This window comes from Pleuronectes platessa, chromosome 20 (genome assembly GCF_947347685.1).
Source record: "Pleuronectes platessa chromosome 20, fPlePla1.1, whole genome shotgun sequence".
Taxonomy (NCBI): Eukaryota; Metazoa; Chordata; class Actinopteri; order Pleuronectiformes; family Pleuronectidae; genus Pleuronectes; species Pleuronectes platessa.
Window position 1 is genome coordinate 7,544,797 of NC_070645.1, and position 24,251 is coordinate 7,569,047.

Consider the following 24,251-nt stretch of genomic DNA (forward strand, 5'->3'; position numbering starts at 1 on the left):
TGTTGCAGTGGGTGTGGACATAGGGAGCATAGGAGTCTGATGGGCTGGCATTAACTGCTCACTGTGTGGGTCGGCTCCAAGGGGGAAACACACACACAAGCACGCTGGAATTTTCCCTTCACTGGACGAACAGACGAGCTTCATGGTGGCTGCGATACATCCTGTCGTATAACAAGTGAGAGTAAACTGGAATAGGAGAGGACTCTATCCCTGTGAACGGTGGCTTGTTTTGACTGACAGCACAATGGAGGCAAATGGCACAGCTGGTAAATATGGTGAGTGGTGACCTCCAGATTTACTACTACTGCCTCTGCTGTATATTCAAGAGCTCCCCTGCTGTTCTCTGTGTCCTGGGGTGTCGTTTCTCAGCTGGAGTTCGAACTTATTTATACATTATGTAATAGAAAAGTAATTTTTTAAGCATGACAGACTCTATGTACTATTTGTGGTTTGTTACGAGATGAGTTTTATGTCCCTGTGCTGCTTTTTCCTTTATCGTAAATAACAAGGTTAACATTGTGGGGGGGCAATGTCTTGTTTTGTTTGGTGAAATATCTGTTGCCAGGAATATATCATGTTACATACATGAGGAGGATTAGGTATGTTGATGTCACAACACAAGGGCTTGTGCTCCTCATCAGTGACTCATACAGATTTTAATTGATAAGGTGAAGTCGTTTTATAAATGACATTTAAACACACTGAAACATTTTAGTTTTGTTTGGGTTTTTGATAATGTTAAACCATTCAATAAAGTTTGCATTCTTCTGTTTTTCTTATTATGATATATGTTTCACAGCTCTCAGTAGTCAATAAGATGTAAAAGATGAGATAAATACCATTACTAATGGAGTGTGGAAAAATAGAGAGCAGCTGAGGCCATGAAGGAAAGTCAGAGTTACAAACCTAACCTGAAAGACAGAAGAAAATTGAAAGTCAAAATATATGCGTGGAAAAATAAGTTTAAATCAAAATGTTATTTCAATTTAAAAAAAACTTCTCCTAAACTCTATTAAAATAAACTAAAAATAAATGTTTATTGGACTTTTATTGCCGATCAACTCATTCCTTAAAAAACAACTCTATTATCATGTGACTGTTATGCTGGGTAATGCTGCAACATCATTATACATCATACCTTTTTTAGATGCTCAGCAAAACCTGACAGACGACTTTCAAGATATCTGACTAAATGTCCCAATTTCAAACAAAAAAATTGACAATGATTTCGCCCCTTAAGTTGGTGCACATGACAGCAGCAAATTGCAACATGCAGCCTATAGTCCATTTAAAGTCATAATGTAGCCAGTTGTATAATTAGATTTTCTTATAAACCACAAGAAATCATCATGGAGTGAGGCTGCGTCTGAGACTAAGATAGTAAGATAGTAAAATACAGTGGCTGGGCCAATCAGAGGAGCCTGGCCCAGAGACATTAAACATGCTTTAACACGAATAAGAATTTATCTTCAGACTATATTACCAGACTTTTTCAAGTAAAGTGTTAAAGTCAATTGTCAGCTTATGTTGAGTTTATGTTTTGGATCTTCTTGACCTTTACATTTGTCTTTTTTGTATCCTTAATTTTAACTTGAATACGCTGCTTTGCATTTGTCAACATTAGGATCAAAACTTGACCTTTCAGTTTGACATTGACTTTTTCCTTTTCAGTTCATAATACATTCTTTTTAAAATCAACAAAACAATGAATTTGGATCCAAGACTTGATGCATGTGATACCAGCAGAATGCAGGGTGCCGCCTATACTTAATTCAAGCCATAATGTTATTAGATTATCTGACATCAAGAGGAAATCATCATATGACCGGAACTATACTATTGAAATAATAAAATAAGTGGAACCATTCTGTGGCTGAGCCAATCAGGGGAGAGAGTTTTACTACCAATAAGTTAATACAACTATATATCACCAGACATATATTGATATACAGAGTTAAAAGCCTTTCAGAGGGTGTGCGCAGCTGAACAGGAGCCATCGCAGCGAATAGCGGCTATAACAGAGCAGTGGATGAGTTTAGACCCGCCCTGTGGAGCTGGAGGGGGACTACGTGGTGCCTGGTTCTCTTCCACACTGAGCTAAACGACGACTGGGTTTAGTTTTGTAAAAGTTCAAAAGTCAGTCCTCCGTAATGTCTTGTTTAAATAAACGGCCCAGGAGAACAGCCTCGGAAGAGCGGGCTTTCCAGGAAAGGGCGAAGAAGGTTGCGCAGGAGAATGGAAGGCGCATAGGTGAGTCCAGAGATGTGCGTGGGTGTGTGAGAAAGGTGACGAAAACGCGGATTATTTATTTATTATTATTCAAGTCTGCACACATGCAATCAATGTTCCGCTAACTTCTCCCAGATCGTAATCCGTACTCCATGAACCAAATGTAAACTATGCGTAAACCTTTGAAGTTTGTTTTCTTCCTCGTTCCCTGCATCGCTGCATTTTTCCCTTTACTGCCGTGATGACAACTCAGAGTCTTTTCAGATAAAGGGACACACACAGGAGGGCGTTTAAAAAAAAAGTCAGAGAAAGCTTCACAAACAGAGAAAGGGAACCCTCCTTTCTCTCGCTTCGGTTGGTTTTACGCACTGCACCAGCACAGTTGCGTTATTAATCTCCACAGAGAGGACACCGTGTCATGTTCCAACTTCAAACCGAACACAGGACTCTGACTCTCCTTCCCTCTGTGATGCAAACCCTCATTTACTTCACCATCAGCTCCCTGTTATTTTGACTCTGGTTTTCGCCACTCTCTTGTCCTGACCTGCCTCACTTATCCAGCCCTTGAATCTCAAAGTGGTTACCCTGCAAAAAAGAAAAGAATAGAAAAGAGAACAGTCACCCGATTGTCACAAGCTCCATTCAGTGTGACTCACGTTTATGATTTGGGAAGTGTAAGAAATCATTAACGTGTTCTTGGCTGCTCTCTTGTTCCTGAGAAGCAGTGAAAAAACTTTCTCTTAGACGACATGGAAAGGGAGATTACAGGAAAAACAATTTGTGCCAGCAAAAGGGCAGAGAGGCTGACTGAGAAGAGGCGGTGCTGAATCTCTGGACTTCCCTCCTCTGCCTGGATGCAGAGACTCATAAACAGCCTCTGAGGGTTTGTGGTGCAGCTTGGAAACAAATTGAAAGTTTGGAATTTCATGTCTCTGCCCACAATCCTGAGACAGTCCCCAATGAGATGATGCATTTATCCCCAGTTGGCCTTTGCTTACTGAGAGGACAAATCATAACATCTGATAACATCTGTTTGAAAGAGCTCTGTATTCATTTAAGGTCATTTCAGTCCCACCCACACACACACACAAACACACCCAGATGGAAAACAAATAAAAGTAAACAACAGCAATGCAGCCGTTGTCCTTGGACCTCGACTGTGGCCTCACATGAATTATGAAAAAGTCTCTCAGCAGACGTGCACGCACCCAGGTCACAATCAGCTTATTCACCAGAATGATAAACCACTAACACTGTGATTGGGTTGAAGCTCAACTGGGAGGCAAAGTATTACATCTATCTATCTATAGTACAATTATTTTTTATCAGGAGAAACAAATGAGTAAATGAAATTGAATCAAATTAAATTTATTGTCAACAACAGGAATAGACTTTGGCGTAGACATCGGAAAACCATGGAAGCAGTTTCTGTGAAATAGGGGCTCTGGATATGAAGGAGACCATAGAGCCGTGGCACTGGTGGTGGGGATGGAAATGGTGCTCGAAGTTTGGGCGTCCCATGAAGGGCTTCTGGTTGGACAGTTGTAGGGAGTTGACAGGAGGGAGAGAGAACATTAGTTGGCATGCAGGTGATTGGCTCAAGGCGAGTGTGTTGGGCTGTGATTGGATGGAAAGAGAGTTTTTCAGAATCCAATCAATGGTTGGTTTTCATCTTTTTACAGGTTAACATTAAGAACAATGCCAAATATCCCTACGTCATAATTTGTCTCTCTCGCTCCCGCAGGTCTGGAGGGAGATTCGGATCTCCACTTCCTGCTGATCGGCGGGACCCTGGTCAAGGTTCGCTCGACCCACTGGAAGAAGATCCGCTTCTTCCGACTGCAAGAGGACTGCAAGACCCTGTGGCACGAGTCCCATAAAATGTTCAAGAAGAATCAAACATGTGAGTGTCATCCTCTGCATGTGAATTTGTGTTCATTTTACTTCTTACAACATAACGTGGCCCTCAAATCTCACTGGTAGGGGAGAATACAGGATGTAGCTGCTCGCAGACATGCACTGAACTTTGAACATTCTTCTGAAATGTTCCGAAGAGGATGTGAGACTGTAAAGTGTGAGTCAGCTGTTCCGACCCAACTTTTTCCATCGTTCATGTCTGAAAAAGGCGTCTGAGAGGTCGTGGAAAGGAAACAGCCTCACACAGATAATGTGGTGTGGACTAAGACAGGCTGGAAACTACTAATGAGAATCTTGACTGTATGTTTTTCCATGTTGTGTGTGTGTGAGAGAGAGAGAGAGAGAGAGAGAGAGGTTATGCTCCTGTGATTTCTGGTCCAGCGATCCTTTGTCAGGGTGTGAATGTATATGCCTCTGGGGCTCCGGCAGCTCGGATTTCCCTCCCATTCCAGCGACGGCTATGGCTCCTAGGCCCAATAACGTTGTAAACAGCCTGAGCCTTAAACACACACACAGACACACACACACGCACACACACACACACACGCACACACACACACACACACACACACACACACACACACACACACACACACACATACACAAACACACACACACACAACCAACAGATACAGACACTGAACAGCCATGTGCCAGGGCTACTGTATTTTTTACATGACCACATTTACGTAGTTAGGGCCTTTCGTTCAGGGGTATTTCCCTGTTGTAACAGACAACTAGCAATCAGTTCCATTGGGTACGACCCTGGGGTAGGAGTGTGTCAATCAAAGCAATATGAGTTTAACCTTTTATCAGTGAGTCAGAGACTGTTTATGAAATCTTGGCGTCTGTTTTTCCACATTGTTATTCTACATGATATACAGGGCATGGCATTTGAAGATTGAGCCCTCCTTTATTGCTCTGACTGAGGTTTCTTCCTTCATTTCAAATCCACCATTTTGTCCCAGTCTTGTCGTTTTTTTATTAGTTTCCCTGACTCAGGAATGTAAGAATAGAGGGTTTCATACTGTAAAACCTCTAAAAATGTCAGAGTCAGTAGCTTTGAAGATTTGCCCAAACTTGTCATGCCAGCCCCCTGGTAAAATGTCAGAGTGAGATCATGCTAGATACAGCAGGAAAATACCCCGGGAGCCGTTTTCCAGAGTTCATGTCTGAAAACGACAGCTCGTTAAATCTGGGCCTACAGGCAGTGCTGGATAACATTTAAAATCTTTCTGTGACAATGCCACTATGATAATATATTTTTCTTTATTAATACCAAAACAATATAATATTCAATCAGTTTGCCCGAGAAATATGAATAAAATGAGAATCAATAATAATTCCTATTTCGGATTCTTTCTACTTCTGTGACCAAGCCCTTATATAATCAGTTTCCCAAGCCACACGTATTTCACTCTATATATCTATTCTCATAAGCCTCGAGGGCTGGGTTTTATTGACCATGTCTTTTTTTCTTTTTTTCCCAAACTCGTGGACACACAGTTTACACAAACACACTTGTGTATAAACTGTCTGGGTCAAACGAGGTAAATGTCAGACACGCCACCATAAAGACGGCACATATATCTCAGGGGACACATTCATTTTATCACTGTGGTTTTATCACAGAGCAGACGATTGCTGTAAAATCTCATCCAACATGAAAAGTATCAGCAGAGTGCTCAAACAAGTTGACAGATAAGATAAGTATAGGTGGTTATTGCTTCATTTTCTTTTTACGTGCCTTTATTTGGGTAATTTCTCACCGAGTCTAATGAGTCTATAACTGTGAAGCCAGAGTTGAATATTAACCTGGAGGTCAAGTTATTTGTACCCACACGGATATGGCTGAATAACTACAGTGGAAATCCGTCTCCTTGCTGCAGAGTTTCCTTTACGTGAAAAGAGTTTTAGAAACAGCAGCGCAAACTTTGCCGGGCTGAGCACAGTAATCTCTTTGTGTGAAGTTTGGTGCGGTATTCAAGCAATGCCTGCGTGACACGGTCGACATGTCTCGGACACTGCTTGGGACCTCTCCAGATGGAATTCTCTGAAACGGGTCCAAATTTGAAAACTCCTGAAACTCCTCCACAGTGGGCTGTTGTGCTGGAGGACAACGCGCACGCTCAGATTAAACAAACACTCCCCTTCTGCTGGGAGCGTTCGAGGTATTTGGTTCATCCAGCAGTCAGCTGAGTGTTTTCATCCTCGAGCCTTGGGCGCGCTTCGCCCGCACCGCCCCCCTCACTGTTGTGTTTTTCTCTTCAAGTAGTCTGACCTTCAGATTAATTCTGCCCCGAGATAGTCTCTGATTCTCACGAGAACAAAGGCTGCTCTTGATCAGATTCTCTCACCTCGGGACGTGAAGGCTGAAAACGCTGGGATTGCAGCAAAACTGTTGGGAGTCCCTGATCTAAACTTGACCTGACTTAAATGCGTTTGGTCCCGATGAAAGATTCTTTCCCACAAATAAAAAGGCTCAAATAGTTTTCTGGGTCTTTGTTAAGTGTCTGGAACACCCCTCACTCAACTTTAATTCAACAAATACAATTCCTCTTACAGTATTTGGGTCAACTTGACACAAGAAATTAAGTTTGTTGAATCCAATAATTAATATTTCTAATGCAATTAGATGTCTTTTGCTCATTTTATTTCAAAAACATGTTTAGGTGAGCAATTTCGAGGTTTTGTTTTGACAGTGTAGCCCGGCTACAATACAGGGCCTCTGTGCTAAGCCTTTAGTCTTTGTTGTGTTTTGTTAGCGGGGCAGCTGTTGCCATTTGGCGTGATTACATCATCCACGGTCACGCATGCTCTTCCGTACATTAAGCCGCTTGACAATAGAGCTGCCCCCCCCCCGATGTGTGGGTTAAAAACAGGCTGTGTGTGCAGAGACCTTCAGGTTTTGTTGTCTCTGTGCGGGCGTCTGATAAAACAAAAATATCTCTCGCCCCTGTAATGTCGATCACGATGTTTTCGACGTGCATGTGTTACCTGTGTGTGAGGGGATGGGATCAAGAGAGGATGTTGTTATGTGTAGACATGAAATCTCCATGGAATGTGTGTTGGGTTGTGCTCAGCAGACAGAAAAACAAGTGCTCAGTTCAGTTCGTGGTAAACAAAATTCTGTCTCTACCCATTGTTATGTAATGTGTTTGGTATCTGCGTGTGGACATAGGTTTTTATCTGTAGCCGTCATGGCCCTTGTGAGTGAAGGCCACAGAACTGAGCTACCACACACAAACACAGGCTTCCTGTTGATAAGATGTAATTACGGTTTCTGGTGCTGTTGTGGTCATGAGAACAAAACGTCTGCTGCTACAAGATACTGTCACGTTGCTCTTCAAGGTGCCGCGGTGACTGACAGCTACTTCATGGTCGGGCCTAGATATCACACTGAAACCCAAGGACAATTGTGAGAAAAATACTGGAAGCCTTGAGTTCAACTGCTTGCTGAATTGCAAGAAATAAAGCTTTGTTAACCAAGAGGGTTATGTTCTCATGCCACACGTCAATTTTTTTGTTGGTTTGTTTGTTTGTTTGTCTGTTTGTTTGTCAGCAAGATCCCACAAAAACAATTATATGGACTACTACGGAACTTGGTGGAAGTCAGTGAAGAACCCATTACATTTTTTTGCACATCTGGATTTGAGATGGATGCAGGATTTTGTCAGAATTGAAGTAATTTCAATTAGTTTTTTAGTAATTACAGTTATGTTTTAAGCATTGTTTGGATTGGTCTTTTCAAGTCAATAGCAGTGTCTCAATTTAAAGGCTGCATCCTTCGCGTAGCTGATGTCAGCTGCATCCTCCTATGGCTGAGCTGTAATTGGTCTTCTGCGGCTTCCGGAGGATGTGGTCCCCGAATTCAGGACACAGTAAATAAGGGTCCTTAAACCAACATCTGGCGAAGCCTCCAATTTCCAATAATTCCCTTTTCCTTTCCCCTCTCCAAACAGTCACCATTGACGACATTGATTCGGTGCGCATGGGCCGACAGTCTGAGGGGCTTAATAAACACACCGACCCCAGTGAGGAGGAGCGGTGCTTCTCCATCATCTTCAAGGGTCGCAAGAAAAACCTTGACCTGATGGCGCTCAGTGGGCCGGAGGCGAAACAGTGGGTCAGCGGACTGAACAAGATCATCAGCAACATGCACAACCTCAGCCGCCAGCAGAAGAGCGAGCAGTATCCTTGGAGGAGTATTTCAATCGAGAAATATGTTGAATAGATTTGTGTGAAATGTTAAGGAGGAGTTGCTTAGCACCTTTTGCACTTCCAGCTGTTGCAGAGTTGTGTAATTCCTGAGATGAAGTGTAAACCAAATCCTTACATCTAAATACCAGCTGGATCCTCAACTGCATGCGGAAAGCAGACAAGAACGAGGACAGCAAGATGACCCTGAAGGAGCTGAAGCACTTTCTGCGACAGGTCAACGTTGAAGTTGACGATGTTTACGCGGAGGACATTTTCAAGGTGAGTCTCTCTCAACAATTTATTTACCCCTCTGGGTTCATCAGAGTTAAAATCAAGTTATCTGGTTGATTGATTGCCTCATTATGTCTCATGTTGCATAGACGTGTGACAAGTCCAATTCAGGATCGCTTGAAGGCGCCGAGATCAAGCACTTCTACGACCTACTCACGAAACGGGAGGAGATCGATGTGATTTATGGGAATTGCGCTCAAACCGAGGGTCAGATGAGCGCCAAAGACCTTATGAACTTCCTGCGGAACGAGCAGAGGGAGCAGGCGACCATGGAGGACGCGTACAGGCTGATCGAGAAATACGAGGTGGATGCAACAGGTACGTTTATAACCCAGTCAGCCCTGACTCTGAGGTGTGGTTCACGTTGAACGCTTTGTCTTCATATCACGTCCGTCTGTTCACCAGCGAAACAGATGAAGCAAATGACAAAAGACGGTTTCCTGATGTACCTGCACCTGGAGGAGGGATCCATCTTCAATCCGGCCCACAAACATGTGTACCAGGACATGAGCCAGCCCCTCAACCATTATTACATCTCGTCCTCACACAACACATACCTGATGGAAGACCAACTGAAAGGACCCAGCAGCACGGAGGCCTACATAAAGTAACTACTTTTACTTTGTACATGACATGAAAGTTGAGTCCCTGATAACAGATATAGGCCATCATGTTAACCAGGAACTGAACTTAAGAACAAAAATACTCAAAATACTATCACATCCAACAAACTAAAGATTCAGGAAATAAGATTCAAAAATGTTTGGTTTGTGATGCAATTTTAATTCAGGAGAATTCTGGATTTTTTTACTTATTACACATCTGCAATGAAATTACCATCAAATACATGTTTCTCTCCTGCTCCCTATACTAGTTGTGAGGGAATCAGCCACATTGAAAGATCAATAATATGAATAATATTAAAGCAGAATCCAATTTCAAGTCCTATTTTAACTGAGTGACACACATTGGTTTGTGAACGTCCATTTGTAAGTTTTGTGTTCAGAGCCAATTTGGTTTGGTTGAGATTCAGATGAAACTCCTGTGTTCCTGGCTGGTTTGTAAAGAAGTTGATCTCCGTCGTGTTTTGGCGATCATGACGGTTTTCCTTTCTTGCAGAGCTCTCATGAAGAGCTGCCGCTGTGTGGAGCTGGACTGCTGGGACGGGGCAAACGGCGAGCCTGTTATTTATCACGGCTACACGCTCACCTCCAAAGTTATCTTCAGAGACGTCATCAAAGCGATCAAAGACTACGCCTTCAAGGTGTGTGAGATATTGTGTTCACCTGCGGGTCAGGGTTCATCCGGCCGCAAGCTCCACCTTCACACTTCACTTTGTCTTCCAGACGTCTGACTACCCAGTGATCCTGTCCCTGGAGAACCACTGCACCGTGGACCAACAGAGGCTCATGGCCCATCACCTGATCTCCATCCTGGGCGACGCTTTGGTCACCAAGCCTCTGAGCAGCACCATGCCCACCAACTTCCCCTCACCTGAGGTGCGTGGCCCTTACCCGTGACTCAGAGAGACACTTTAGAGCCTTGCTCTATAATCACCAACGGAAGACCACACCTAAAAATTCCACCTCTTAACTTAATGAGCCGCTGTGCCGTCTTTTCTATCCACTTTCCACTTTCCTGTTTACTTTATCTTGACTATTAGATTTGTCTGGGAAAGGAAGCTGAGTAGATTAAAGTAAAGCCCATCTCATTATCTGAGCACCAAATAAACCACAATAACAGATGGCTCGAGCCTCTGCTCCTCCTCTGACTGTGGATGGACCTGAGTTTTTCATCTCTCATTTAGTGCTTTGAGGGCAGATCTGACTGTGAGACTTGACCCCTTGTTAGAGAATGTCTTCTTTCATAAGGGAAGTTGTCCGTTTGTCCATCCGTCCCATTAATATCTTAAAAGCACCCTGATGGAATTTGTTCAAATCTGGTATAAATCTTCTGTCAGACTCGAGGATGAACTGATTTGAATTCGGTGGTCACATGGCAAACGTCACTATGACTACTTTTGATGCTGTAAAAAAATGCGTGCCGACTGAAACTGCAGGGCGGTAATTCTTGTAACTCTATTATTCAGTGCTTCTCCTTCTATTTATAATGTCTCATTCCTCTTTTTCCCCCATGTACTTCCTCTTTAACCCTCATTGTGTTCATCCCCTTTAACAGCGAGGACATACGTCTCTCTTAAAACCGCTACAGGAGGATTTAAAAATGATTTTCAACAAGGAGAGACACAAAGCAAGGAGGAAGAGTGCTAGAATGTCAAGTCAGCTTTCAGTTGCATACCAAAGGGCTTGTGTGCACTCCTGTTTAAAATCCAACACCCATGGGATGAATGCTTGTGGCTCTGTCAGCCTCAGCGGAAATTATGATCCGTGCATTACACAACATTTTCCTTTCTATCAGAGGGCGTGAGGAGGAATCACCAATGCTTTTTGTCATTGGGAAATAACAATAGGATTTCCTGCATTTAGCTGTGACGTGCTTTTATACTGCTCAGTATCTTGAATTGTGTACGTAGACATTTCACAACAATACATATCTGTGTGTCTGAGTGCAGGAGCTGAAGGGCAAGTTCCTCGTCAAGGGAAAACGAATGAACAAGCTGGACGCTGCCTTCACCAACACCAGCACCATAGAAGAAGACACCGTGTCTGAGGAGGATGAGGCGGCAGATTGTAAGGTGAACGGACAAAAGGCCAAATCAAAGGTGCGTTAAGTGCAAAGCAAAACAGTCATATTTTGTTGTAGAAATCATGTTCCGTGTAAAAGGCGCAGAACCTGAGCTGCCATCCTGTATCCCTCCAGAAATCAAAGATCAAACTTGCCAAAGAGCTCTCAGACATCGTCATCTACTGTAAGAGCGTCCATTTTAACGGCTTCGAGCACGCCAAAGAGAACCAGGCCTTCTACGAGATGTCGTCCTTAAAGGAGAGTAAAGCGTTCAACCTGGCTGATACCTCAGGTAAACACTGCATTGAACTGACACGTTATTTCACACATGAAACGTCTGAGATCCGCTTCTGACGACAAACCCGATCATGACTACTCACGCACAGACTTTGTTATGTGTGTTAAAGTGTTTAACACCAGTGTTTGAATGTGTCCTCGTAGCTACTGCCTTCATGCATCACAACATGGACAAACTCAGCAGGATCTACCCGGCCGGCTCCAGAACCGACTCCTCCAACTACAACCCTGTGCCCATGTGGAACGTTGGCTGCCAGATCGGTACAGTCGCATTGCTACACGCAGATAACCAGCACTGATACTGATACTAAGTGGACTAGTGACATCACTTCTCTCTGACGTGTTTCTTTAGTGGCGTTGAACTTCCAGAACACCTCAAAGGAGATGCACATAAACCAGGGACGGTTTCTGCAGAACGGCCTTTGCGGCTACGTCCTGAAACCCGAATTCCAGAGAAGTCTGTCCTCTCAGTTTGACCCCAACACGCTGACCACAGGGCCCGGGCTGAAGAAGAAGAACTTTCACGTCATGGTGAGAGCGATTTGTGGTTAAACCTGAAACATTGGTGTTTTCTTTCAAACAAAAAGATCTGTTAACGTCCAGTGTTACTTTGCATATGTATCTGAGGCCTATGAAAACATTGACTACACATAAACGATTTGCATAAGTGATATTGTAAATGTTTGAAAGCCACATTGTTTAGATTGTTGGTGTAATGCCAAGTTTCCCGGCACATCACCACCACCTGTAAATCAGCTGAGCAGCGAGAAACTGATTTTGTTTAAGCGAATTTGAGATGACATGGAAATCGTTCAAATGTATTCAAAGTCGAAAAACAGCCTAATGGTGCCCGTTTGGCAATGTGCGATTAATGCAAATTGTATATACTTTATAGACATCGTGCTTTTTGTGAACGCGACATTACCCTTGTTCATTATTTTATGTTTTATGGTGCAGAACAGAAAATACGTCCATACACTGTCTTGATTGTCCCCTTAGGATGACTTTGCATGCTAGCACCCTCCATTAACGTAGAAAAAAAACTTAACTGATAGTGAGCACCCTCTGCTGGATCATGAGGCAAACTACTTCAAAAGGTACATTTTTGTGTGTTTGTGTTTCGTGTCTCAATACAACAGGTCATCACAGCTCAGCAGTTACCCAAAATCAATAAGGACAAACACAAATCCATTGTGGACCCTCTGGTCAGAGTGGAGATCTTCGGTGTACCAGCAGACTGCGCCAGCAAGGAGACACACTACATTGACAACAATGGTGAGCGTAACAGACTAACACTGTACATGCATATATACACAGAATTTTTCCATACACAAAATCCTAATCCACCAATCCATCCCTGCAGGTTTCAACCCCATGTGGAACGAAAGCTTTCTGTTTAACATCCAAGTGCCAGATCTGGCCATGGTGCAGTTTGTGGTGGAGGACTATGACTCAACATCCCAGAATGATCTCATCGGGCAGTACTGTCTACCGCTCACCAGTGTGCAGAACGGTAACAAATTTCATTGTGTCCAGATGTTGAAGAAAGAGCAGTGAGGGGGGAGACCGGTGAATGGTCACATGTTAAATTCAAGACTACAGTGACTACAATTAGGGTTTGGGTTATTTAACAGACAAGGAAGAACAACGTGAATACCTAACGTAACCTGCCGTCTCTCCGACTTGAATAGTCACTCATTACCATCGATTGTAAATGAAGATGGACGAACTGACAGCTCTCCCAAAGTGAAGCTGAAGTGTCTGAAGCCCTTCCTGGCAGCAGTATAGTTCACAAAACCCGTTTTCTCCATGTTAGCGGATGAGACATGGACCAAAAAAAAGCAGAAAAGTCAAAGTACACGTTGAGTAATTTTTTCCCAAAGAAGGTGTTCATGTGTCCGATGAACTTGGTTTTAATGGGTTAGTTTTATTAGTTTAATAAGTAGTAAATTTGTCATGATTGACAATTAGACTGACTCGTGATTAGTTGCGTCACCGCAGCTCCTCCATCCACCGATCGCTACAGCATAGACTCATACTCTGCGTAAGATGGCGCCGTCCCTATCCAGGATGTTTTGGCTTTATTTCTGAATAGTGGGAGGAGGTTGAAGTGTGACAACCATCTTTATATACAGTCTATGCTCCTCTTATTTTATGCTATCATCTTATCTTTTGTCTAAGTGCGTTAAACAGTAGATGTCTTAATTCAAAATAGATCTGTTCCGTCAGTTCAACAGCTCTGCATCTTCCGATGTCATCCTGTTGACTTCAAACTCTAATTTTAATGACAAAGCTAAACCTCACTTCCCTTTTTCTCCCCCAGGCTACCGCCACGTCCCGTTGTTCACCAAGAGAGGTGACGTCATTTGCTCCGCCGGACTGTTTGTGCATCTCATGCTCGTGGACGCCCCCTAGACTCGCATGTGGAAAGACAAGCTTCACGCCAGGAACAGTTTCTTTTTTTCCTGTTTTTTTTTTGTCCTCCAAGTAAAAGCGGCGGACTCCCAACTGTCTGTAACATTTTTCCTGTTTATTGTGTAATTTAAGCTGTATAAATAGTGTTTGATAGAAAAGTAAGAATGAATGAAAGTGTGTATGAAAGAGCAGTGAAGGAACTAATTTAAAGAAAAACATGAATTTGTTTATTATATACAGTCCCTGACAAAAGTCTTGTCGCTTGGATACAAGTTGACCTTAAGTGCCGCTCAATTAATTTGTAATACATTTTTTTTTACAAGAAATGGCTAATTTCAATCCCAACAGCTTTTGAAATAATGTTTTGGTGCCAAACGAAACAGCGCCTTGTGATATGATGCACCCAATCCTAGATTACAGCCTCAACTGTGATCAATAATTGATCAATCAATTAGTGGGTGTGTATAAAAAGAACCCCAGCACACCAGACCTTCACATCAACTGCAACTTGACCTCTGACAACATGCCTAAGATTCACCCTGAGACCAAAGCGTTGATTATCAAGAGGCTGAAGACCACATCCACTGCTGAGGTGGCTGACACCTTCAATGTGTCTCAGCGTCAAGTACAAAGAATAAGAAAAAGATTTGAAGAGACTGGAGATGTTTTTGACAAGCCCAGGTCCGGCAGACCCCGCAAGACAACTGCTCGGGAGGACCGTTTGTTGGCTCGAAAATCCAAGGCCAGCCCCTTTCCCACTGCAGCCGAGCTCCACCAGGCCTGGTCACCTCAAGTCCCTGTGTCAACCAGGAAAATTTGTAGAATTCTGTCTCGAAATGGCTTCCATGGTCGAATCAGTGCCCAGAAACCAGTACTAAACAAAAGACAATTAAAAAAACGTGTGGCATTTGCCAAGGCCCACAGCCTGCTAAAAGGATGGACGCTGGAAAAGTGGCAAAAGGTGGATTTCTCAGATGAATCTTCGGTTGAATTACATCACAGCCGCCGCAAATATTGCAGGAGACCTACTGGAGCCCGCAAGGATCCGAGATTCACTCAGAAAACAGTTAAGTTTGGTGGCGGAAAAATCATGGTCTGGGGTTACATCCAGTGTGGGGGTGTGCAAAAGATTTGCAGGTTGGAAGGAAATATCAATAGCCTAAAATATCAAGAAGTATTAGCTACCTCTTACATTCCCAACCATAAAAGGGGTCAAATTTTGCAGCAGGATGGTGCTCCATCGCATACTTACATCTCTACATCAAAGTTCCTCAAGGCGAAGAAGATCAAGGTGCTCCAGGACTGGCCAGCCCAGTCACGAGACATGAACATCATTGAGAATGTCTGGGGTAGAATGAAAGAGGAAGCATGGAAGACGAAACCAAAGAATCTTGATGAACTCTAGGAGGCATCTAAGACTGCTTTCTTTGCTATTCCTGATGAGTTCATCAATAAATTGTATGAATCATTGTCGAACCGCATGGATAAATTTCTTCAAGCTCATGGAAGTCATACAAGAAATTAAATATGGATCTCACAGCACCACTACTTAATTCACTGATGCTATGCAACATATTTTTCTATTTGAAGTAAATTATTTGTTAAATTTTCACATTACCATCTGTAGGCAACAAAACTTTTGTCTTGCCAAAATCTGACCTTTCTGTGTTCATTAAATGATCAATCTTTCTTCAGTGACGCAAATTTATTTTAGTATATTAAACATAATTTGGGAGGGTTTTAGCTTTCATATGAGCCATTTCTAAAACCAATGGATTAATTAAAAGTCAGGTTATAAGCTGTTGTTTCTACTAGATGAATAAGTGACAAGACTTTTGTCAGGGACTGTATATAAATATATATATATATTATATGATGATATTAATTGATGAAGAGTGATACTGATAGTCAGACTTCATATCTCCTGTCATTCATACAGGCCATAAATCAATGAAACAGTGCTTTTTAGAGCAGCAAAACAAGCGATCAACTGTTTATACAGAACTTGAGGACAAATCTTTATCTAAATGATCTCAGATTTATTTCTACAGTGATGTTGGCCTCCGGAGTCTGTAGCAGCAGTATGTCAAAGGGAACTGTTCTTTTATCAGTGTGATTAATATTTCTTTCTAAAGAACTAAATGCTTCATAACTTCCTCTTTTTGATCGTTGGTATGAAGAGGGTAATTACCGTGTGATAAATAAATCTGCTCCGGACATATTGACAAAAGGTATTTTAAAATCAAATTAATTTGTATTTTTTTATCCCCTCATGTACCAGAGCTGTTTTCCCCGCATGACAAATCTCTGACTGTCAGTGTATTCATTATCTCACCTGCATTTGCACTAGATCTCAAATAAAAACTGATGGTCTCGGATTTAAAGTTTTTGTGTTTTTTATTCATAATTTAAGTGATTCAGAAGCAGCAGAAGACATGGTGAGAGAAGCTGATCACATTCTAACATTTATAATAAAGATAAAAGTATAAAGCACGACCATTCTGAAGAATCTTTACATAAATGAATCAATATCATAGCCATGATATTACTGATTTTAATAACAATCATTTTAAGCCATATATTTGTATGCAGCAGTTTTAATCACTAGAACTTTGGTTTTTCAAATATCTTCAAGTTAACACAACATATTCCGTCGATATCACGGTGGCATCCATCAGTCCTGTGAGATTGGTTTAATAAAACCTATTTTCTCCTCTTTCTCAGAAAAGTCCAGATTTTTTCTTCAAGTCGCTCTGCCTCCACTTGGGCAGACGCCGGAAGTCTGAGCGGTTCGTCCCCAGCAGATTCTCAAAATCCACATCGGACAGATAGTCCTGCAAACAGAGCACAGAAACACAGAGGCTGACACCTGCTGTACAGACACGGTCACCACATCAGCATGCACAACTTCCAGCTCCACAACTTCCATCACTATCATCACCACCGTCATCATCATGACAGAAAAGGCCTCTGTGAGTGACGTGAGGCTAGTAAAACTATGAAATGGTTTGATGTGTCATTTTGTTTCAAGTTATTTTGTGTGTCTTTGTGGTCCTTATGTGTATCTTTATAATCATTATGAATGCCTTTATAATAATTGTGTATTCTTGTGGTCATTTTGTGTATCTTTAGAATCACTTTGTGTGTCTTTCGGCCTTTTTAAGTCTATTTTCTGTTGTTTCCATTCTGTTTTGTAATCTTTTTATGTCTCTTTATACTCGTTTTGCATGTCTTATCATTTCTCGTTTGAGTTTCATTGTAGTTTTTTGCATCTATATGCATCTGTTTTCTGTGTTTGTAATGATGCTTCGTTTTCTGTGGGGATTTTGTCTCTAGATGAGTCAGAACTCTCAGACACATAAACGTCAGCATTTAGTTCACAATGGAGACGAAGAGAGGCTGTCTGACTCAAAACCAAATAAAGTTATGTGAAATTAGTGTTTTTGTTTTGTTGTATCTTCAGTACCCTGCAGTGAGAAGAAAATCGACAAAAACAACTGCTGCGTTTGACTTTTTCGAATGAGGATGCACCAACCTCTCTCTGGCTGGGGTCCACTCCCTGTGGCAGCTCACTTGCAGACTTGTTGAGGAGGAGGTCAGGGTCCAGATACGTCCCAGATCCTCCAGCAGAGGGGGACACGGTGCCACCAACTCGAGACAACGATGGAGAGAAGCCAGAGGAGGGGGACTGGCCTCTCTGGATGGATGGGCTGGTGGGAGTAGAGGGTCTGGGTGACAGATCACCTCCATGGATCCTGTAGGGCGGAGGGGAGCTCACAGGACCCCCCGGAGCCCTGTAACCACCCCCGCTCACAGGACTCTTATTCAGGGAAGAGTTCTTCAGGTCCTGCGACAGAGGTGAGCTTGTGAAATTGTATTTTTAGTGAATTCAAATATGATATTTGGGAGAAAACATCAAAAGAGTAAACCTACACAGATTATTGTGATTACACTTGAGACATGAGTCATTATTACATGGGTGATATTAGTACGTTCTGTAAATTAGAGTTGGGATTAGAGTCAGTCAATCACTTACTACTGTGATCTGTGAGAGAGAAGCTGGATCTCTCAGCTTTTTTTTCATCTCCTCATAAGAGTTGCCTCCCTGTGGAGAAGATCAAGTGAGTCAGGGAGCAAAATTAGTGAGCATGCAGGGTCGTCTTCATCTTCAAACATTCCATAACACCATGCACATGGGGCAGGCATGACGCTCGTCCACCATAAATAACATCATTAGTGATTAGCAATGCTTTGATGGTGCTTTATTAGTCTATTAATGATACACTGGCGCCTCCCTCTGCGATAGGAGAGGCTAATGAACTCACGCTCCACTTATGAGGATCCCATGCATTGAACCAGCCGGTGAAGGTGGGCGGCTCATAACCCTGTTTGACAAAGAGGACTGGTGTGTCGGGGTCACGGCCTGCAGGGTGGGTCCTCAGGTATATCTGCGCACAGGTCCAAGCCTCTTTGGTCTCGTACTGGTTGGCTAAGTTTCCAACCCACAAGAAAAGCTGAGGTGAGACAGGGGGGAGGGAAATAAGAAATTGAGACGTTTCATCAAACCGATGGAGGAAAATGTGTGAGGACATGAAGAAACTTACACTTATATATATTCTTTTTTAGCAAAGATTGTCAGTGCTCTTGTACCAGTCTACTAAATGATGCTAGATGATGCTCTAACTATCGAGAAATTAAGCCAAAATATCCCTTATATGAACGGAGCCATCTTGTGCATTTGGAGCCAGAGTCAGTCTCACGTTTTTACAGCATCACATAAGTAATTAAAACCAAAGCTACTGGATAAATGATCACTTCTAAAATGAGAAACAATTATTTGATTTTGACTTTCCATCTGCTAACATGGAGGTGGTGGGATTTATGACATAAACTGCCGCGAGTGACCACAGGGCGATTGAGACACTCTACTTTTGGGGAGATGTCATGTCGTCCATCTTTATTCACATTCTGGTTTGCACTTAAAAAATTAAAAATGAATCCAGAATCCTCCTGCTTATTATTATAAACGTTACAGATTATTCTCCAGTTCCCACAGAAAATCAACCCAAGGTCTGAGTGGGGCCCTTTGACCTCTCACCTCCTCCCAGGTGTCCAGCAGCATCGAGTCCTCCTCGTCCAGGTCACACTGGGCGTAGTCGTCCACCTCGGTCATCCTGAACTGACCCGTCTGATTGGAGCATTCAAACAGGCGGGGACTGTGAGGAGGCTCCTCCTTCTGCAGTCTGAAATAAACACAGCGCTTTTCCATCATCATAACTGTGTCATCTGCTCTGTTTACGTGTGTGTGGGCGTGTATGCTTTATTTCATTGACACCGGGCTTATCCAACTAACCTTGATATAAAAATTATCTATGGGTATTTAAATGTAAGCTTATTTATGGTTACAAATCATAATTAAAGGTCTGTTTGAAGGTTTGAAGGTGTGATGGTCTGTGTTTACCTCTTGTCAGTGGCGTAGGGGGCCTTTCCTCCCAGAGCTACCCAGAATTCAGCCGGCTCCTGGCCCTCCATCACCACCTGCTTGTCCTGCTTGGACAGTACATCAGACATGGCTCTCCCCATCACCCTCTCATCCCCACTGCAGCCCTGCACACAGATCGAGCCAGACGTCAGACAGACACGGATTAGTGTCAAAATGAAGAAAGATGCAAATAATGCTCACAATTAACTGCACAACAAGCAAACACTGACCTTTCCATACCACAGGTAGCACATCTGATCCGTCCTCAGCAGGAACACGTCATTGGTGTTGAGGGACGACGCCCTCGCCAGCACTTCTGTCGCCTTGGTGTTGAACTCATTAGTTCCTCTTACCTGGAACAGCCTGGCAGCGGCGTCAGGGTTCACCACACCCGGCCGCCCTGTGCCGCCCTGTGGCCACACAAACATAGAATAAAACACATGCAAAAACACAAATATATTGTTTGCAGCATGCGTTTAATAGTTTTTTGGGGTTAGGTGGTTCATGATTCTAACAATGTAAAGTCCTACCTCAAAGAGGATGAGTTTGCCTTTGAAAATAGCCAGGAAGTGGCGAGGCTCCTTTCCCATCACCACCCTGACCTGGACTGGGGCTCCATTGAATTTGTTATCAACATTGACCGCCTGGTAGGCACAGGCTGTGATCTCATCTTGAGTGGCGTGTCGGCCCTGGTGCAAGACATTATATCTATGTGTAGGTCTTACTCATATTTTTATTCTAAATGAAAGTTTAAACGTGTTTGTGATGATGCCGACCTGCCACATGTAGAGTAAGTACTGCTGCTGGCCCGATATCTGGTATGTGTATAACACCAGGTAGCAGTCGCCACCGTAGAACTGGCCGTACGTGCTGGGATTGACTTCGGCCAGCTCCAAGTTCTCGATGCGCCACACCTGATGAAGACGGGGACATTTCCAGGAATGTGACACTGAAGTCAGTCGTGTTTCTGCTCTGTGGGTTTTTGTTTTCGTTTACTCACCTTCACCTCCCCAGATGCATCATCCACCATTCGCTGCTGTGCTGCCAGTTCAGGACGCGCATGAAGCTGCATCACATCAAACTTCACTTGCTCGACCTTGGCTGAGAGGACACAAGTTTAAAGGAGACATTTAGATAAAGTGTGAAAACTCTGTGTGAAAACAGACTACAAACTCAGTTATTATGAAAAGAAAAAGGTTGAACGATCGGTTCCAGCCTAAACCAACGAGGCGTTACACATGTGTATGAGATTTCAGAGCTGGATGTGAATAAGCAGCGGTTTGGTGAAGGTTACCTATCTTCCCCACGCTGTAGGTGGAACCCAGACCCTGGGTTTGTCCTTTATCTATCCAGGATTTGAACAAGTGCTTGAACATTGCTGACTCTCCCCCCTCGCTCATCACTTCCACTCTGGTGCTGGGTGGGTAGTTCTTGGCCTTGATGTAGCCCTGGGAGAAATGTGGAGTGGACAAAGTTCATCTTTCGAGACGTTGACAAAACAAAAGTCCGAAGTAAAAAAAAACATTCACAAAAAAACTGGATTTCCAAAAGTTAGGAATCTAACTAACGGAGAAGGGAGGGGAGCAGGGAGGACATATAGGAGGGATAGTTGAAGTCCGGTGAGACACATGAGGGAAGGGGCAGGAAATCAGAAAAAGACAGGAAGTGAGGAGGAAGTTAGAAAAGAGGAAATAAGGAAAAGAGGAAAAAAAGCTTCTAAGTAAAACAGGAAGAAACAAATCCAAAATGCAAAAATCTGAATTCCACTGATTCAATAACAGAATTTACACAATGAATAACTAAAAAGTCAAAACAAGATATATCAAAGGTCATGACGCGCAGAATCATTATTATATCGTTTTAATTAATTATGGGCTGTCAGGTTTTGTTCCACCTTGACCTCTGAAGTACATTTCTTTCAGGGAACTCACCAGAGCTCTGTTCAGAGCTTCCCGTCGCTCCTCCTTCGACGCCTGTTTGCCTTTCCACACCATCACACTGGAGCCGCCCTGATCCGCGATGTAACAGTCCTGAAAGAAGAAGAAGAAACAGTGAACGCGAGACAGAGACAGAACCCTGTGCTCTAAGAATCAGCATCTGAGGAGCATGTTAGAGGCTGATTACTGAGGAGTGCAGCAGGTCCTGTGTCAGAGGTTGCGTGGCCACTTCTTGAACCACCAGGTTCCCGCTATTGTCAAAAACACTGAGGAGAGAAACAAGAAAGAAAACAGTAAACAACAGCCCCATTGTTGTTATTGTGGCAGCGTTGTGATGGGGTGAAGAAAGAGTCCTCACTGGTACAGCCTGACGCTGGTGTTCTGTGGCCCATCGGGCTGGTCGTCAGAGGTGGCGTTCTTTAGCTGACCGCTTCTCTGGCCGAGCACCGTGGTCATGACCTTCATCAGCTCCGGGGAGTCTCGCTCGTCTCCTCCCTCCACCAATCCGATCTGAGCTCGACCGCCTCGCTCCCTGTCACGGATGTCCTGAGCCATCAACATTGCCTGCGGAGAGTGAGAGAGAGAGAGAGAGAGAGAGAGAGAGAGAGAGAGAGAGAGAGAGAGAGAGAGAGAGAGAAGATGTAGAATATGTAGCATAATTTTTCTGTTAAGTTTAGTTTAAATGTGTTATTTGACGCTGTAAAAAGGGATGAAACGTCATGATTGACAGCTGAGACTCATGGCCAAGATGGCAGCGTTGGTATCCAGGATATTTAGGCTTCATTTCTAGATAGTGGTTTAAGTGGACACGCGTCGTCCATCTTTATATAACGTCTATGGCCTGTAGTCAAGTATATACTGAGTTTTGGTGATTCCAAAGGGGTTCCACAGAGAACCTCGAAGTTTTTATATGTCCACATGAACATGTGACTCTGTGGCTCTGCATAGTTAATATAAACTAAGCACATTTAGTCAAGTACTGGACATCTTCTGACTTTTACTTTCCTGGAAGACTTCCAAAATATGCACGTTTAAATTGATTTATAGGGAACGCCACTCCTTTTTACAACACAATTTTATATTAGTAATAAACTCTCCACATATAATGATTTGTTATCCAGCTTATCCTTGTTGCTTGATTGTTAATACATCAGGTAACGTGGACTTTTACGACTGTACCTTGAGCTTCTCTCTCCTGTTGCTCTGGGGGCCGTTCCACTGCACGATGGCCTTCCCCATATCCAGGAGAAATATGTCACCATTGTTGAAGCTCTTCCACGACACCTCCACCTGCACATGCACACAGAAACTTCAACATGACGGATGATTATCAGGCAATTTCCCTCTATTCAAATAGAGAAAGCATAAAAAAGTTCAGAGAGAACTGAATGCTGTTAACTTAGGAAAATACTGATCAAATACTCTTCTCTGGTCATTAACACCTGCATATATCAACAAGCACGCCTTAATTTCTTTCTGAGCGAGATCCAGCACTGCTTGTGATGTGTCATACCTCTCTCGCTGTGACGTGCTTCCTCCCCTTGACGTGCAGCAATCGCAGGACGTTGTAGGCGTTTGTGTCGACATGGTTAAAACCCGAGGCCACTCCGCCCTTCTTGTAGCTGTGGAGAGATCAGCAAACTGTGCGTGACCAAAGTTCAAGTGTAATAAAATGTCCACACGTGAGGAAATGTGAACACCAAATCAACTTTATGGTTAATTTTGAGATAAACCTCCATGTTACATTGCTGTGAATCCAAAGTGCCATGTGAAGTTGAAGGTTGAAACACACTGGACCGGAGAAAATTGTGTTTTTCTCCGCTAAGCCTCAACAAAACAAGTGTAATTTGTGTCATAGTGAACTCAAACGTGGGATTAGTGTTGTAAACCCTGTCTCAGGGAGATTACAGCCTTAGTGTGTGTGTGTGTGTGAGAGAGAGAGAGAGAGACACTCCTTCTCTTTGCTTTGACTCACATGAGGCCATTCTTGAAGTAGCCCCTGAACCGTGGCGACTCGCTGCCCTGCACCTCCCTGTGCTGCACCGGACTCCCGCCCAGGTACTCGTCCAGCTGGGTGACGAATATGGCGGCCGCACCTTGCTCGTCCTGAGAGGAGGAGGTCCCTATCCAGTAGTGGATGTCAGCAGAGCCCTTGTTCGCACTCGTCTGGTGAAAAACGCAGAGGCAGAAAACAAATGTAACACACAGGCCATCCAGGCGTGCATAAGTCACGATTTAATTATCGTTGAGCCTCTTGGGAGATGATTCAACTCACGTATAGGATAATGTAACAGTCTCCCTCGAAGAAGTTACCAAAGGCCTGGGATGGAACCGGCACCATCTGCATGTTCTGCACAACAACAACAACGCGTTAAACATTAGGAAATCTTCCACAGAAATACCATTTAGCGACACACCCTACTTAACGTCGAGCCCAGTGAGCCGCAATGTCAACATTCATAGTAACGTGGGCTGCGTGTTTGTTCTGGGCCTGACTCACGTTGATGGTCCATATCTGCAGGCCTGGCTTTCGACTGACATTTTTAAACGTGCTTTGATTGTCTTCATTCATCGTTCTGCTGGACTGAAACAAACACAGAGAAAAGAACAATGGCGTTTGTATTTGTTCTGTGCACACAAAAGGAATTGCATGGGTCTGAATCACACAACAAGACATGAGGAGGGAAAGTTTGGATTTACATAAGATCTTACATTGTGATCTTTAAGTACAATAGTGCAGTTCCCTGCTTCTTGTATTTTACGTGACTATTCCTACTTTGAGCCACTTTATACCTTCA

At 43.3% G+C, this 24,251-nt stretch overlaps 2 protein-coding genes across 5 annotated transcripts in view; one reads left to right on the top strand and one right to left on the bottom strand.

Moving 5' to 3' along the window:
* On the top strand, nucleotides 1-16,412 carry plcd1a (phospholipase C, delta 1a). Of its 2 annotated transcripts, none has more exons than XM_053412063.1 (15): nucleotides 1-275; nucleotides 3,974-4,132; nucleotides 8,109-8,337; nucleotides 8,496-8,625; nucleotides 8,727-8,955; nucleotides 9,043-9,244; nucleotides 9,757-9,901; nucleotides 9,984-10,136; nucleotides 11,210-11,359; nucleotides 11,458-11,614; nucleotides 11,764-11,880; nucleotides 11,972-12,150; nucleotides 12,759-12,894; nucleotides 12,983-13,132; nucleotides 13,943-16,412. In XM_053412063.1, the coding sequence occupies exons 1-15, from the start codon at nucleotides 245-247 to the stop codon at nucleotides 14,032-14,034; spliced, it is 2,259 nt and encodes a 752-aa protein (XP_053268038.1). In that variant the 5' UTR covers nucleotides 1-244; the 3' UTR covers nucleotides 14,035-16,412. The 2 variants fall into 2 exon arrangements, with proteins under 2 accessions (XP_053268038.1, XP_053268037.1); XM_053412062.1 differs by lacking the exon at nucleotides 1-275 and adding an exon at nucleotides 2,014-2,250.
* Nucleotides 16,413-24,251, bottom strand: part of vill (villin-like) — an 18,411-nt gene continuing 10,572 nt past the window's right edge. The window contains exons 3-21 of one of the 3 annotated variants that reach the window (XM_053412060.1): nucleotides 23,954-24,032; nucleotides 23,729-23,803; nucleotides 23,429-23,619; nucleotides 22,967-23,075; nucleotides 22,633-22,743; nucleotides 21,812-22,017; nucleotides 21,641-21,719; nucleotides 21,448-21,546; nucleotides 20,811-20,964; nucleotides 20,517-20,617; nucleotides 20,293-20,430; nucleotides 20,047-20,205; nucleotides 19,747-19,926; nucleotides 19,496-19,641; nucleotides 19,133-19,277; nucleotides 18,360-18,548; nucleotides 18,071-18,139; nucleotides 17,570-17,881; nucleotides 16,413-16,868 (exon numbers count right to left, since the gene is read on the bottom strand). In XM_053412060.1, the coding sequence (XP_053268035.1) occupies nucleotides 16,755-16,868; nucleotides 17,570-17,881; nucleotides 18,071-18,139; nucleotides 18,360-18,548; nucleotides 19,133-19,277; nucleotides 19,496-19,641; nucleotides 19,747-19,926; nucleotides 20,047-20,205; nucleotides 20,293-20,430; nucleotides 20,517-20,617; nucleotides 20,811-20,964; nucleotides 21,448-21,546; nucleotides 21,641-21,719; nucleotides 21,812-22,017; nucleotides 22,633-22,743; nucleotides 22,967-23,075; nucleotides 23,429-23,619; nucleotides 23,729-23,803; nucleotides 23,954-24,032 (2,656 nt within the window). In that variant the 3' untranslated portion in view covers nucleotides 16,413-16,754. Of the gene's footprint in view, nucleotides 16,869-17,569; nucleotides 17,882-18,070; nucleotides 18,140-18,359; nucleotides 18,549-19,132; nucleotides 19,278-19,495; nucleotides 19,642-19,746; nucleotides 19,927-20,046; nucleotides 20,206-20,292; nucleotides 20,431-20,516; nucleotides 20,618-20,810; nucleotides 20,965-21,447; nucleotides 21,547-21,640; nucleotides 21,720-21,811; nucleotides 22,018-22,632; nucleotides 22,744-22,966; nucleotides 23,076-23,428; nucleotides 23,620-23,728; nucleotides 23,804-23,953; nucleotides 24,038-24,251 lie in introns of all 3 variants that reach the window. The other 2 variants (XM_053412059.1, XM_053412061.1) reach the window with 2 other exon arrangements.